The 14761-nt window shown below is 53.3% G+C and overlaps 5 protein-coding genes across 5 annotated transcripts; 3 read left to right on the forward strand and 2 right to left on the reverse strand.

Annotated features, from left to right (window-relative positions):
* Positions 1 to 219: 219 nt before the first annotated feature.
* Positions 220 to 2082, forward strand: BDZ83DRAFT_606518 (serine incorporator). Its single transcript, XM_060507385.1, has 3 exons — positions 220 to 450; positions 528 to 607; positions 663 to 2082. The coding sequence occupies exons 1-3, from the start codon at positions 400 to 402 to the stop codon at positions 1963 to 1965; spliced, it is 1434 nt and encodes a 477-aa protein (XP_060369109.1). The 5' UTR covers positions 220 to 399; the 3' UTR covers positions 1966 to 2082.
* On the reverse strand, positions 2083 to 4266 carry BDZ83DRAFT_606521 (cystathionine beta-lyase). Its single transcript, XM_060507386.1, has 2 exons — positions 2628 to 4266; positions 2083 to 2572 (listed from the first exon to the last, which is right to left on the reverse strand). The coding sequence occupies exons 1-2, from the start codon at positions 3870 to 3872 to the stop codon at positions 2501 to 2503; spliced, it is 1317 nt and encodes a 438-aa protein (XP_060369110.1). The 5' UTR covers positions 3873 to 4266; the 3' UTR covers positions 2083 to 2500.
* A 729-nt stretch (positions 4267 to 4995) lies between these two features.
* Positions 4996 to 6434, reverse strand: BDZ83DRAFT_569255 (ATPase; the record flags this gene model as incomplete). Its single annotated transcript, XM_060504172.1, has 4 exons — positions 4996 to 5497; positions 5547 to 5919; positions 5979 to 6261; positions 6321 to 6434. The coding sequence occupies 4 exons, from the start codon at positions 6432 to 6434 to the stop codon at positions 4996 to 4998; spliced, it is 1272 nt and encodes a 423-aa protein (XP_060369111.1).
* Positions 6435 to 7453: 1019 nt separating this feature from the next.
* BDZ83DRAFT_716525 (chromosome segregation protein) lies at positions 7454 to 8922 on the forward strand (the record flags this gene model as incomplete). The annotated part of the gene is made up of 3 exons (XM_060511855.1): positions 7454 to 8207; positions 8259 to 8657; positions 8708 to 8922. 3 exons carry the CDS (start codon positions 7454 to 7456, stop codon positions 8920 to 8922), a joined length of 1368 nt encoding a protein of 455 aa, XP_060369112.1.
* Positions 8923 to 10060: 1138 nt separating this feature from the next.
* BDZ83DRAFT_65181 (phosphatidylinositolglycan class N) lies at positions 10061 to 13660 on the forward strand. The gene is made up of 6 exons (XM_060510481.1): positions 10061 to 10364; positions 10433 to 11988; positions 12041 to 12228; positions 12283 to 12394; positions 12448 to 12565; positions 12618 to 13660. Exons 1-6 carry the CDS (start codon positions 10187 to 10189, stop codon positions 13442 to 13444), a joined length of 2979 nt encoding a protein of 992 aa, XP_060369113.1. The 5' UTR covers positions 10061 to 10186; the 3' UTR covers positions 13445 to 13660.
* The last annotated feature ends 1101 nt before the right edge of the window (positions 13661 to 14761 follow it).

Here is a 14761-nt window from a genome sequence, read left to right on the forward strand (position 1 = left end):
GGAAAGGCAGGTGTAAGTAAGGTAGCTTCACTTCACTCGGTGCCAGGTAGGCGAAGGATGTCAGGAGTCGGTGCAGAATTGCCGATAGTGGATGGCCGACTTCGGCGGAGAGTCCTGGACTCCGGGGTTCGGATCCGGGTGGGGAGCCACAGCACCTTAGGGACTACGTAATCTCACGTGTCCCCCAGCCTCCAACAGTGTGACCCACTCTTTGTGGCTCGTTATGTCCGGTCTGCAAGCAACCTCTCTACCTAATCCCATAGGTAGTGCGCCGCGCCGACTCGAGGCATCTCGCAACGACATCACCGACGCGACACCTCCATCTTTCCAGCGCGACCCTCGCCGAACAGACGTTCACACATTTTCGATCGATAGCTCATACCGTAGGAAAACGGCGCCATGGGTGCTTTGCTTTCGTTGCCGCTGATGGCGGTGCCAAGCATGGGCACGGTACGACGAGTTCCCTCCGATTCCTTGCTCTACGGCTTGTAGAGTCTATCTTCACTTCACAAGCTAATACCTTACAGCTCATCGGCTTCGCTGCCAGTTGCTGCGGTGCGGCAACTTGCTCTGCAGTCTGCAGCGCTTGTGGGAAGTGCGGCAACAGGTATTTCCTCCCCCACCACGTGAACACACCACTCTGAGTACTGAGTTCATCGTAGTGTCGCCACCCGTATCGGCTACGCAGTCATGCTCCTCGTCAACTCAATCCTGTCCTGGATCATGCTCACCCCGTGGGCTATCAAAAAGCTGGAACACCTCATGCTCGACTATGTCAAGATTGACTGTCCCAACGGCCAATGCTACGGGTGGATGGCCGTCCACCGCTTCAACTTCGCTCTCGGTCTCTTCCATCTCATACTCGCCGGGCTTCTGTTCGGTGTAACATCTTCCAAGAACCCTCGCGCCGCTATTCAAAATGGCTACTGGGGGCCCAAAGTCATCGTGTGGCTCGCCTTCATCGTTCTCTCCTTCCTGATCCCCGATGAATTCTTCCAGTTCTACGGCGCCTACATTGCGCGGTTTGGTGGCATGTTGTTCTTGATCCTCGGCCTCATCTTGCTTGTTGATCTCGCCCATAACTGGGCCGAGTATTGTCTCGAGCAGATTGAAGAAACCGACTCCAAGGTTTGGCGGACAGTTCTCATCGGCTCTACGTTGGGCATGTATCTTGCTTCACTCGCCATGACCATCGTCCAGTACATCTTCTTCGCCGGATCCGGTTGCTCCATGAACCAAGCAGCAATTACGATCAACCTTTTGCTATGGATTGGAATTTCTTTCATCTCGGTCCATCCCACCATTCAGGAATACAACCCCAAGGCTGGTCTTGCCCAGGGTGCCATGGTCGCCGTATACTGCACCTATCTCACCATGTCCGCTGTTTCGATGGAACCCGATGACAAGCAATGCAACCCCTTGATTCGCGCTCAGGGAACCCGCACCACATCTGTCGTCATTGGCGCCGTCGTCACTATGCTCACAATTGCGTACACTACGACACGGGCCGCGACCCAGAGCCTTGGACTTGGTTCTTCCGGCGGCATCCGTCTCCCAGAGGAAGATGAGCACGATCTCGTCACTCACCAACCTAGCGCTCAGAAACAGATGCGGGCGGAGGCCTTACGTCGTGCCGTCGAGGAGGGAAGCTTGCCGGCGGACGCTCTCTTGTCTGACGACGAGAGCGAGGCTGGTGGCAGTCGTGTCCACGGGGACGATGAGCGTTCCCAGACGCAGTACAGCTACACCGTTTTCCACATCATCTTCTTCTTGGCCACGGCGTGGATTGCCACATTACTGACTCAGAGCTACGACGATCAAAATGCCGATGGCAACTTCGCTCCTGTCGGCCGGTCGTACTGGGCCAGTTGGGTGAAAATTGTAAGCGCCTGGGTCTGCTACGCCATGTATGCTTGGACGTTGGTGGCTCCAGTCGTCCTCCCAGACCGCTTCGACTTTTCCTAGACATCTGTATACATAGCATTATGTGGTTTCTCAGTCTTGACAGAGCGGAACGTCTTTGGGTTGCATAATTTAGGAGGCAATAGTGAATAGTTAGTTGAATGGCATCGTACTACCCTCATAGTTTGTACCCCCGTAGTTCGTACGTGCTCCGATCCTATGATGCTGACTTGTCTACTCCCGGCGCCGTGGATAGACTGAACGGAGTGAGAGCCCACGATGCCTCGTCTGGTCAACGGAACGCATTCGCTGTCAAAACTTGCGAGACATGCAAAGTGCGGTAAAGGAACGATTTTGTTTCCAGGTAGATCAGGTCGACAAAAAGTGGTCGAATTCTCTAAGCTATCCACACTTTTCGTTGCCCCCCCCCCCCTTCTTTTTTGATTTTCCAACGCATATCGAGCGTACCGAGCCCAAACGCCATTGTATTTCGAAAGTGGATTTTCTTCCACTCACTCACTACGCGTGCGCTTGACGACCCTTGGACCCAATCGACTCAGGTCTGGGAAGCCAAGCTCCCGCCTCCACGAGAAGTCCTTCAAGCCTGCTGGACAGCCTCGGTCGCGTGGAACCCGTCTAAGGTCACGTTGACCGCGCCGGCCTGAACGAGCTACGAGAAAGTCAGTATTGGTGCCTCAATGGATGACATAGTTGACGGTACTTACAGCTCGCGAGAGGTCTTCAATCAAGTCCGTAGCGTCTTCGATGCCCACGCACAAGCGGATGAGGTCTTCCGGCATCTGCCTCTCCTTCCGGGTCTTGGCGTCGATGCTGGCGTGGCTCATCTGGCAGGGCATGCTAATCAGACTGTTGACGCAGCCGAAGCTAACGCTGATACTATACAGCTTAGCGGCTTCGACAATTCTCTCCGAAAGCGCCGCGTCGCCGGTCTCGAACGACAAAACGGCACCCGCACCTCGTGCCATAGACCAGTGCAGGTCGTACTGGGGGTGCGACTTGAGTCCCGGGTATCGGACCTTGAAACCATGGGACTCGAGGAACTCGGCGATCTGCTGAGCGTTGGCTTGCTGCTTCTCCATGCGGATCGCGAGTGTCTTGATGCCTCTCATGAGCAAGAAAGAATCGTTAGGCGACAGACCGCATCCAGTGGAATTGATGGTGAAGTACAGCTTGTTGCCAATGTCGGTATCGTTGACACCAATCACACCAGCCATGATGTCGTGGTGTCCAGACAGATACTTTGTTCCGGACTCGTAGACGATGTCTGCACCAATGTCCAGGGGGTTCAGGAGCATAGGCGAGAGCATGGTGTTGTCCACAACAACCAAAGCCTTGTCGTTGGCCTCGTGAACGAGCTTAGCAATGGAGGGGATGTCGACGACCTTGATAAGAGGGTTCGTCGGCGTCTCCAGCAGAACCATGGCCGTCTTTTCAGAGATGACGGGACGAATGTTCTCCACGTTGGTCGTGTCAACATGGTGAACGACAATACCCTGGTTGGAAGCCAAGTACGTGAGTAGACGGTTGGTGCCTCCGTACAGGTCATCGCCGGTGATCACTTCATCGCCGGGGCGCAGCAAGCGGGAAATAACATCCAAAGCACCCATGCCGGAGCCGACGGCCAAAGCCCTCGTGGCATTCATGATCTTGGCCAGGTGGCGCTCAAGATGAGTGCGAGTCGGGTTGCCGGACCTGGTGTAGTCGTACTCCCCACCACCAGTGGCACTGGTCTGCTTGAAGGTGGCGGACTGGTAGATGGGGATGCTGGATGCGCCATACTGATCGTTGCTGTCAGTGTAGACCAGCTCCGTGGCGAGGGCATAGCGACGACGACCGTTGCGAGGGCTAGACGGCGCGGGAGAAGGAGGAAGATCGTGTCCGTCAACGTCCACCCGCTTGAGGGGGTCGCTGGACTTTGATGCCGCTCCGTTGTTAGGCGGTGTAGACATGGTGAGACAAAGCGTGGGTAGTAATGGCGGGGTAGCACTAGTATCAAGGAGCTGCCGGCTTATCTGCGTGACAGCGGCAATTGAACGAGTTTCTCTTGGATTGATCGATTCGACGAATGGATCTTGGCCAGATGATGCCTGTACGTTGTCGCACTTGATGTTCGAGAGGGACGAGAGGGCGAAGGACGGATAGGAAGGTCCGGGAGGCGTTCGGGATCGAGTACAGTACTACCGCTGGTCTCCTTTAAGAGCCAGACTTGTCGCCGCGGACAGACTGAATTGCTCAGCAAGTCAATTGTCCAAACGCAGCACCGGCGTACTCGATTGAAAAGCAGAGGTAATTGACGAGAAGGTTGAAGGAGCTGATAGGAGCTTGCAGGTGTGTACAGGAGAAGTTTTACAGGGACGTTAAGTGAGGGCCGACGGCGGGCTTTTGGGGGACGGGGCGTGTGACTCCAACAGCGCTGGACAACCCAAGGTGTGGGCCCTTGCTGATGACGTGATTTGTCGGTGTGCACAGCGTGCCCCGAAAGTCGGCGATGGCGGGGCGGCATGAACCCTGGAAACGGCGGGGGGTGCCACGGTAGTGGTCCGAGTGGAATGTTGGCCGGGGAAAAGGCGCAGCGTTGGATTGGCACACTGCCCTGGCACGCTTGAATGGCAACAAATCAACGTCGGCGCATCATGCTTGATACATCTGACTGCCGACTATACCCGACTTTGCTCTGGTGCAGCGTGCCTGTGTACCTGGCCTAATTCTCACCTGAGGGCTATGGCGTCTTCTCAACAATACTGAGGCAATAGACGATTTCAATAAAAAGTTGTTGCAGCCTTGGTGTAAAAGGAGGGAACCTCAGGTGCTGCTGGTAAGGGTGACCAACGCTTGAAACATGGCAAGTTCTGTCGCGTAAAATGATGGTATTTCGGTATCCGTGTCCTCCTTGTATTGGTACATTTATTTGTACAAACGTCCCATTCTAGCATGAAATGCGTAAATTGCCCACTGCAGGCAATTGTGTTGTATAGATGATCCCGACATATCGAGTAAAAGTGCACTACCTTTTAAAGTAGACCTCTGTCACGCCTTTCATTCCCTTTCATACGGGCCAAGTTCGTGGTCAACTCAACCCAGCTCTTCAACAATATCTTCGTACTCATCTGCCGATGACCTCGACGCCTTGGAGTGTTTCGCATGGTTCTCCATCAGAATCTGACCTCCGCCCTTGCGGCCAAAGAAATCCTCTGTACGGATACCTCTGAAGTTCTCTGGTGTGATGCTCGACATGGAGTTTCCGCTCGCCCGATGCTCTCGCATGTATTCACGAACCGGTGCCATAGCAGCGTCACGGCATGCTTCTTTGATGTCGCTGCCCGACATGCCAGCTGTGACTTTGGTGATGTACTCCACACTAAACTCGGGATCTGTCTTTGTATCCTTCAGAATGAGCTGCAGGATCCTTTGTCGCTGCTCCTTGCCAGGAAGAGACACCGGGAACTTCTTGGGCATACGCCTGAGAATAGCCTCATCGATGTCATGTATCCTGTTGGTGGCACCGAGAACAACAATCCTCGCTGGCATGCCTGAAGAATTTGACGACGTCAATCCATCCCACAGGGTCATGAACCTGAATTGTCAGTGACATGGCACGATAGAATTTCTGTCATAAAACTTACTCGGCCTTGACCATTCCGCTGGCCTCATGCTCGCCGCTCCTTCTTGTGCCCAAGACCGCATCGATCTCATCAATGAAGATGATGGCGGGCTGCATCTTACGAGCCAACGAGAACACAGCTCGAACCAGTTTGTTCGAGTCACCATACCATTTTTCTGTCACTGTCGAAATATGGAGGTTGATGAAGGAAGCGCCACTCTCGTGAGCGACTGCCTTGGCCAGCATAGTTTTACCGCATCCTGGAGGGCCATAGAGTAGCACGCCAGAGGGTGCAGATAGCAGCGGCGCCGCGTGGGAATACAAGTGCGGCATAGTCAACGGGTAGATGACGGATTCCTTGAGTTCATCAATAATGTCCTCCAAGCCACCGATGTCTATTATACGCCATTAGCAATATCCCTGGTGCTGGGTCATTAGATCGATAGACACTTACCAGCGAAGCCGATTGGGATGTCCTCCGGAGCCACCATCTCAAGCGCAATGAGGTTCTCATATTCATTCAACACCAACTCTTCCGGCTTTGGCCCGCGACGAGAGACGCTGCTGTCGTCCGATGGTTCTTCGCCAGGTTTGCCCGCATTCTTGCCTTTGCGCAAGCGCTCTAGATGAGCCTTGGCCTGTAGCCGTGCTTGCTCGTGTTTCTCTCGATCGGGGTCGGCCAGGGTATTCGTGAGGGAAGAAAGAAAGTTTCTTGCAAGGTAAACGCCGGTTGCCATCTAGAGCGCGGTTAACAACCGGATCCAAACATGTGCTTTTAGTGATGCTGTCTACCCACCATACCAGCAACCAACAGCAAGTCCAGGGCAAAATCGCCCAGCCCCTTCTTTCTGTCACCCATGCCGAGAAGCTTTCCGACGGAACCCAGCCAACGGTCGAGGTCGCCCGTCATCAGTGTCGGCGTTGCGGCAGAGGGCCGACACAGTACGATCGAAACGGACTAGTCTGGGGACTCTCGGTGGTTTATTGCCGTCTGTTGGTATAGTTTCAAGGCAAGTATCGTTGGACTTGTGAGCAGGAAAAGGTCCCCTCTCACTGTCGCGCTGGAAAGAAATTCGTCCGGTGAATCGGCAGAAGCGTGTCCAAGTGACGGGATGGAGTATTGCTGGCAACGAAATAGACGTGTCCAACGCCCCAGAGAATTGAATCGAGCCGACAACGCCACCCGCGGTTCACAAGGGTGGCCAGTAAATTTTCAAGCCACATTAGTTTCTGTTCCGCTGGAGAGCGCACCGCCACATGCAAAGTCGCTCTGAGGTGACCAGTTGCACCTACCTATCAGCTAAGGTACCGGAGGTACGTGGATAAGCCGATAAGAAGGTAGAACCCAAGGGAGGAAAGGTACCTGAGGTATGTAGCAGCCAGGTACCAGGATAAGCATGTCCTTCTAGGCGAGTTGAGCACCTTAACGCGGCCCGCCTAAGGTCGCCTAGGGGTAGGTGCCGAAAGTGAGGTAAGGTACCGAAGTAGAGCCAAGCAACTGGGTCGCTGTCGCACCGCGGCTTTGTTTACTTTTTCATCGCAAGTTGCATTTCCACACTTGCGCTTGCCCCTCAACTACGACCTTGGTATTTTGACCCTGCTATCATGACCAACGCAGCAGTCTGACATCGATCGCCTCAGTCTAAGTGCATAACAAACATCATTCCGTATCCTAGATACATGCGCACTTCCCCCACGCTGATAACACACGAATTACTTCCGCGCGACACGGAACATTTGTCTCCGGCACGTTGACTATCCTGACGACGAGTGCGCTGCACCGATACACCCCGCCTACTTGCATCGGCCTCCAATCCAATTCGTGGTGCAAATATCGCGTACTGCTCTCTCACCTGAATCAGACTAGAATACAGACTTTGACGACCTTCTGTCCCCGGCGTCAAGATCATCACCTCAAACCCGGTCAAGATGTCGCCGGCAAAGAAGGCCAGGGGCAGACCACCATCTGCCAATAAAGTCACAAAGCCTGCCCAGACGGCTACAAAAGGTCGCGCGGCTGGAAAACTTGCAGCGGCGATTAGCAAAGCTGGAGAAGAGGCCATCAACGACACGTCGAGCAAGACGAGCGGCAGAGTTTCGAAGCGAGGGCGTAAGGCTGTCGAAAAGATCGCGATTCAAGAAGATGATGATGTCGAGGACGTGGACGAGGAAGAGGATGCGTCGAATGTCGACAGTATGGCCGAATCAGAAGAGGACACCGCCCCGGTGGTGACGGCGACTACAGCGAAGACTAGAGGGCGACCGAAGGCAGCAGCTACGACAGCGACGACTACCGACTCATCGAAAGGAGTGCCGAATTCTACTACGAAGGATACCACAAAGTCGACTAAGCGAGGGCGTGGTGCAGGAGCAAAGGTCACTCGGAGCGATGAATCTGAAATTCCAGAGACGCAGGCTCAAGATGTTATGGACGTCGATACGGAAGGTGATGACCAATTCGAGGAGCTACCGGTACCAAAGCCGTCAACGCATCGCGGTAATCGGACGAGCGGTAATCCGGACTTGGATGCTAGTGACGTGCAAATCCGGAGGCGCCTGGGCGACACAATCAGAAAATACGACAACCTGGAAGCGAAATACCGCGATCTTCGGGACATCGGGGTAAAGGCAGCAGAACGGAACTTTGACAATCTCAAAAAGGAGAGTGAAGAAAGAGCAAAAAGTGAGTGTCAAATGCCAGATGTAGGGGTAGCAAACTGCTAACAGGATGAAGCTGCAAACGAGCTCATTGCGCATCTCAAGGCCGACCTTACAGAGCAACGTAGCTTGGCCAAAGAAGGGCAACAACGCAAAAAGCAACTGGAAGAAATGGAGGCAAAGGTGTCAGTTCTGACGACTTCCCTAGCCGACGCAAAGCAGGAAATCAAGACCCTGACGACGCGCTTAGCCGCGAGCAGGTCTGCTGAGGCTGCCGCTAGTGCCAAGGTCATACCTGGGAGCGCCGTCAAGGGCTCAAGCGCCGCTGCCAGAGCCATCGCTAGCGCTGATGTTGTGCAAACGGGACAATTGAAAGAGGACCTTTATGGCGATTTGACCGGCTTGATTGTCAGGGTTACCAAGCGTGACTCGGCCGGCCAGGTCTTTGATTGCATACAAACGGGGAGAAACGGAAGTAAGTCATCGTTTTTACCAATAGTTATCTCATCGTTCTAACCTCGGCAGCCCTTCACTTCAAACTTGAAGTTGAGAACGAAAGCTCCGGCGAAAACTACGAGGAGGCACATTTCACGTACAAGCCACAGCTGGATTCCAACAGAGATCGCGAACTCATCGACATGCTGCCTGACTTCCTTGTCGAAGAGATCGAATTCCCTCGGCCACATGCGGCAAAGTTTTACGCGCGTGTCATCAAGTCTCTGACGGAGCGGCTGGACTGAAGGGGCTGACGTTAGGACTGTTCTGGTAGTAAGAAGCTGGATTTGACTGGCGGGCGGGAAGCATTTGAAGTTGTTCGATATGATACCCCTTAGAGACCGTGTTTACTTCTCGCTTGTGGTTTCGGGGCGTGCAAATGCCGCCCAAAGCTGCTGAGGACTTTGGCTTCGGCGGATACGTTGGAGCCGATGAGGAATAGCTCAGTTGATAGTGTGTGAATCAACTGGTCTACCCCCGATTCGCAGAGTTTGCCCTTGCCAGTTAATGGACATGGTGCACCAAAAGCCAAGAGCTGTTCTTGTGACTGCCTACCTTAGCAAGCATTCCGTACCTTATCCAAAGAGGTTCTCAAGAGAAGCAGCTTGACAGATACTACCTCAGTTGACTGGCCTGTAAGAGGCGAACACCTTGATGTCCCAGCAGCAAACTACAACTCAATGGTTGTGAAGAGCAATCCGCTTTTAGCAATATGGAAAGTTGCTTCGCGAATGCAATGCTCAATAGGGGGAGTAGCGTGAAGGAATGTTTGCATTCCAACCAACTTCAACACATGTCTAAATATATCTGTGTCTAGCCATGTCCTTGGCAATGATGTAGACACGTGGGCAAGATCAGGCACTTCTAAACCTGCTATGCTACTACTAGGTAGGCAGTAACTAAGGTGTCTTTCAAGTCCCGGACACTGCCCCTGGACTAAGGAACCTCCAAGTATTGTTACCAGGATGGAAGCTGTAAAAGCCCCGCTACATGCACACAGCCGCTCCCGCTCCACGGCGTGGGGCTACCGATGTCAATGTGGGTCCGTCATCCCTACACGTAGGTGAAAACCAATAATTTCCGCGTCGATGCAACAAGCGGGACGACTGTCAACCCTGGACTGGGAAGCGATTACATACATTGAGCTAGACGAGACGGCTGCGTTCCCATTTTCCATGAATAAAGTCCAGCGTTGCGCATCAACATCATTGTATCATACTCTTTCTTATTGGAGCAATGCGCGAGCCGTGAAATGACTGCGCTTCCACTCTCTTTCGTAGAGCTCTCGAACTTTTCCCCTTCATTCTTTTGATCCCGTCATCCACCAGACCAATCGACTCTGGCGCTGAGCGAGTGGATTCATTCGCCTAGTACCCACTCGGGGCGTGTCGTACCCCAGATCATCGTTGATTGAGCTACTCCCACTCCTTTAAGCGCACAGGAATTGACAGACATCGCGAAAGACACCACACCAAAGAGAAGACATTTCTCCTTGCCCCTTCGTCTGTGATGGCAGTCTCCTCGCGCGCCGGCTTTCTAGCCGTCGCTGTCGTCTTTCACCTCGTCTACATCTATTCGATTTTTGACATTTACTTTGTCAGTCCTATCGTTTCGGGCATGAAGCTTGTTCAAGTCGAACGACCCGAAAACTCCAAGGCCCCTGCAGACCGTCTGGTTCTTTTCGTGGGTATGCACTCGCCCACCTTCTCAAGTACCACGTGGTAGCTGGTGCAAGATGCTAACACTCTCTTCCAGGTGACGGTTTACGAGCAGACAAGGCTTTCCAGTCCTTTCCCGACCCTTACCCCGAATCCGAGGATGACCTGACCCCGCGACCCCTCGCCCCTTTCCTGCGATCCCGCGTTCTTGAATATGGCACCTTCGGGGTGTCACACACGCGCGTGCCGACTGAATCTCGCCCTGGCCACGTTGCGCTCATCGCCGGTCTTTATGAAGATGTCTCGGCCGTGGCGACTGGTTGGAAGCTCAACCCCGTAAACTTCGACAGCGTCTTCAACCGGAGCCGTCATACCTGGAGCTGGGGATCCCCCGATATTTTGCCAATGTTCGAGCAGGGTGCTGTCCCCGGCCGCGTCGATTCCTACACATACGGACATGAGTTTGAGGATTTCAGTCAAGATGCATTACAATTGGACTTCTGGGTCTTTGACCATGTCAAGGAGCTTTTCGCCGATGCGGCCAAGAACGAGACTCTTGATGCCGCTTTGCGCCAAGACAAAGTCGTCTTCTTCCTCCATCTGCTCGGGTTGGATACCAATGGACACTCGTACCGTCCCTACTCGAAGGAATACTTGCACAATATCAAAGTCGTGGACCAAGGCGTCAAGGAGATTACCGAAATGATTGAGAACTTCTACGCCGATGACCGGACCGCCTTCGTCTTCACTGCCGACCACGGCATGAGTGACTGGGGTAGCCATGGCGATGGCCATCCCAACAACACTCGCACCCCTTTGATCACCTGGGGATCTGGCATTGCCCCTCCGGTGCTTTCATCCGATTCTGTTGCCCCCGGGCATGACGAGTACTCTTCTGACTGGCATCTTGATGAGATCAAGAGACATGACGTGGCGCAAGCTGATATTGCTGCTCTGATGGCATACTTGATCGGTGTGGAGTTCCCTGCCAACTCCGTTGGCGAGCTGCCCTTGTCCTACGTCTCATCGAGTATCGAGGAGAAGGCCCAGGCGGCACTCATCAACGCTCGCGAAATTTTGGAGATGTACAGGGTCAAGGAAGAACAAAAGAAGGCCACGGAGCTTCGCTACCGACCATTTCAGCCCCTGAGTGATGCAGGTTTGGCCCCCGAGCGCCGAGTGGCCGCTATTCAACGCCTGGTCGACGCTGGTAACTACGAAGAGGCCATCGAAGAGTCTGCAGCTCTCATGAAGATTGCCCTGGAGGGCTTGAGATACCTCCAGACTTACGATTGGCTATTCCTCCGCACGCTGATCACAATTGGGTACCTTGGTTGGATGGCGTTCGCGCTGACGATTGTCGTTGATTTGCATGTTCTGCGTGGCAGCCAGCTTCCTTCACGTACGACTCTTGGCACGACGGCTTTCAGCTCCGTCCTTGCAGTGTTGTACGCATCATTCATCATTTCCAAGTCCCCCATCACCTACTATGCATATGGCTTCTTCCCCGTTGTCTTCTGGGAGGAAGTCTGGGCTAGGCGCAGCTCTCTTATTGAGGGCCGAAAGGTTCTCTTTGGGCACATCAAGACCGGAGCGAGTGTGTTTTCGTTCCTGCTGAACCTCGTGGCTTACATCGGCATTATCGTGTCTTTGGTAAGATGTATCCCTCCTTCAACCGGTGGACGTTGTTAACACAGGCACACAGGCTCTGGGATACATCCATCGCGAGGTCCTCACCGTGATCTACGTTCTCGCGGCTTTTTGGCCAATGACGTACGGTTTGAGGTTCCTTCAGTTGAACTCTCTGTTGTCTGTTGTATGGTTCTTCTCCTGTTTAGTCATGAGCGTGTTTACATTGCTCCCCGCCATGAAGTCGGAGGATATTCCTTTGATGTACGTTTGCCCCATGCCATTTATACTTGGACTCACATTTTTAACGCATGGCAGTGTGGCCGGTGGAATCGTCATGACCGCCATTGGTCTGGCGTACCTTATCTGGGAGGACAGGCTGTTGGCGAAGCCAGCTCTGCCGATATCCAGGGCTTTGACCGGTGTTCAGGTAAGGAATTATGCTCAGTTTGAAATGCTCGAGACAACAAAGACTAATTGGAGACTTTGCAGATCGGCTTGATCTTGCTCGCAATTGTGGTCACTCGATCCAGCGCCATCTCTCTTCAGGCCAAGACGGGGTTGCCTCGGGGCAATCAAGTCGTGGGCTGGATTGTTCTGGGTAAGTGTTCGAGGATTGGGTAGCTTCGTGGCATTGCTAATCACCTGTCCAGTTGTTTCACTGCTCATGCCCTTGGCTCAACGTCTGCAGCCCAACAGCCACTACAAGCACAGTTTGATGACCATGTTCCTGACCTGTGCACCGACTTTCGTAATCTTAACCATCTCCTACGAGGGTGTCTTCTACGTGGCTTTCAGTGCCTTACTGGTTGCCTGGGTCGGTCTGGAACATCGCGTATTCGTCTTCAGCAAGGGCACTGACGAAGATCGACGCTCTTCTTCAAAAGAAACTGCCAGTAAGCCAAAGGAGGTGTCCACATCACGCTTTAGAGCCTTGACTCTCGCCGACGCGCGTGTATGTCTGTTCTTCTTCGTCTTGCTGCAATCAGCCTTCTTCAGTACCGGTAACGTGGCGTCGGTTTCGTCCTTCAGCCTGGACAGCGTGTACCGTCTGATCCCCATCTTCGACCCCTTCTCACAAGGGGCACTGCTTGTTGTCAAGCTCATGATTCCATTCGCCCTCATATCGGCGAACCTCGGAATTCTCAACGTCAGACTTGGCGTGGCGCCGTCCTCTCTCTTCATGGTTGTCATGGCCATCAGCGACGTCCTCACACTATACTTCTTCTGGGTGGTCAAGGATGAAGGCTCTTGGCTGGAGATCGGCTCGACCATTAGCCACTTTGTCATTGCCAGTCTGTTGTGCGTCTTTGTGGCGCTCCTCGAGGGTGTGAGCGCCCTGTTCATTAGTGGCATCGAGGTTGAGGGGTCTGAACCAAAGGCCGGACAGAACGGAACGGCGGCGGCGGCGTCTACTTCCGCCGGAGGCACAATCGCCAACGGCAACGGAAAGACATCGGGTGCTGGTACAAAGCTATAGGGGGGGGGGGGACTTTTCCAAGGCTCCGGTGGAGGCGGAGGATAATGTACATATGATGGCATCAGATACTGATTTACTATTACAATGCCTGGTGATACCCCGGATTTTGAGCTAAATCAAGACGTGCGGAAACAAAAGCCGCAGGAAACGCTTGAAATCACAGACTCCCCGGTAAGACCCGGGATGAGCTTGGCAAGCTGTGTCCTGTAGACTGGACATTTCTACGTGCCATTCGTTGACCAGCTTGAGTGTCAATGACATGCTCCAACCCCACACTCGTCATCTCTGGGGAAAGTTCTTGGCTTTCAGAAACGTAGTTGCCGCTGTTCTGTGATGAAACTTTCTTGGCTTACAACTTCTCATACCCCCCTTACAACCACCAAATCAATGTGCCTCGGCATCATCCGCATAGAAGAAATCATAGTACATATTCAACCCCGTGAAGCCCCGGTGATCTCAAGGGCTGCTCCCGGGATATAGGTTAGTCCCATTAGTATATCGGCCGTATGGAAGGGGCGGGAAACTGGGGACGGGGGGGAGGGCAGCAGGGGTAAAAGGGAACATTGCGGGTTGGAAAGGAAAGTCGGGGAGCTACGGCCAACTTGCCATTTGGCCCTGCAAGGTACATTACACAAACGCGAGAATGACAGGATGTCTAGTGTGTTATGTCGGGCTAGCCATTGGTGATCTTACGTGGAGTTGAGTGATCTCGGGGAGATAATGCGGGGAAGTAAGTAAGGTAGGTATAGACGTAGCAGCCCAAGCCAGGCCCAGCTCTCACTCCGTACTTTAGTTTCGCTGTGTGCTTCAAAGACGTCAAATACTGCGTTATGAGTGCCCCTTGGTTGGGCGTTTCATTCTCTGCTCGTGTGTGTGGTGTGGTTGCAACAACCTTGAATTTTATATACTAGTCCAACAAACGTAGAGATTTACTCTCGAAAATCATTGAGGAACCGGAGAATCCCGTTTTTCATCTTTATCGGGCTAGTTGTATTTACATACAATGCTCTTTTGCCTGCCCCACGATCCTGTCTGCATAGGTGAGGGTGTTTTGGCGGGGAAAGGTTGCATGAGCTGGGTCAAATACGTCGTGAGACGGAGGGACGGGCATGCTGCACTTGACATGTCCACAGACTCGTTAATCTGAAGCAAGACGGAGAATATATCCGGCAGTGGACGTCGAAGAGTAGTAACAGTCTACCTACAAGGCCACATGCCAAGATGAGAGGACGTATGATGAGTGTGGTATTCTCCATCTCTATTAGCACAAGTGATCGACCCATACAGGATCGGGCATTGAAAGGGAAATCGCACGAT

The sequence above is a fragment of the Colletotrichum acutatum genome (assembly GCF_030867785.1).
Source record: "Colletotrichum acutatum strain CBS 112980 chromosome Unknown BDZ83scaffold_13, whole genome shotgun sequence".
Classification (NCBI taxonomy): Eukaryota; Fungi; Ascomycota; class Sordariomycetes; order Glomerellales; family Glomerellaceae; genus Colletotrichum; species Colletotrichum acutatum.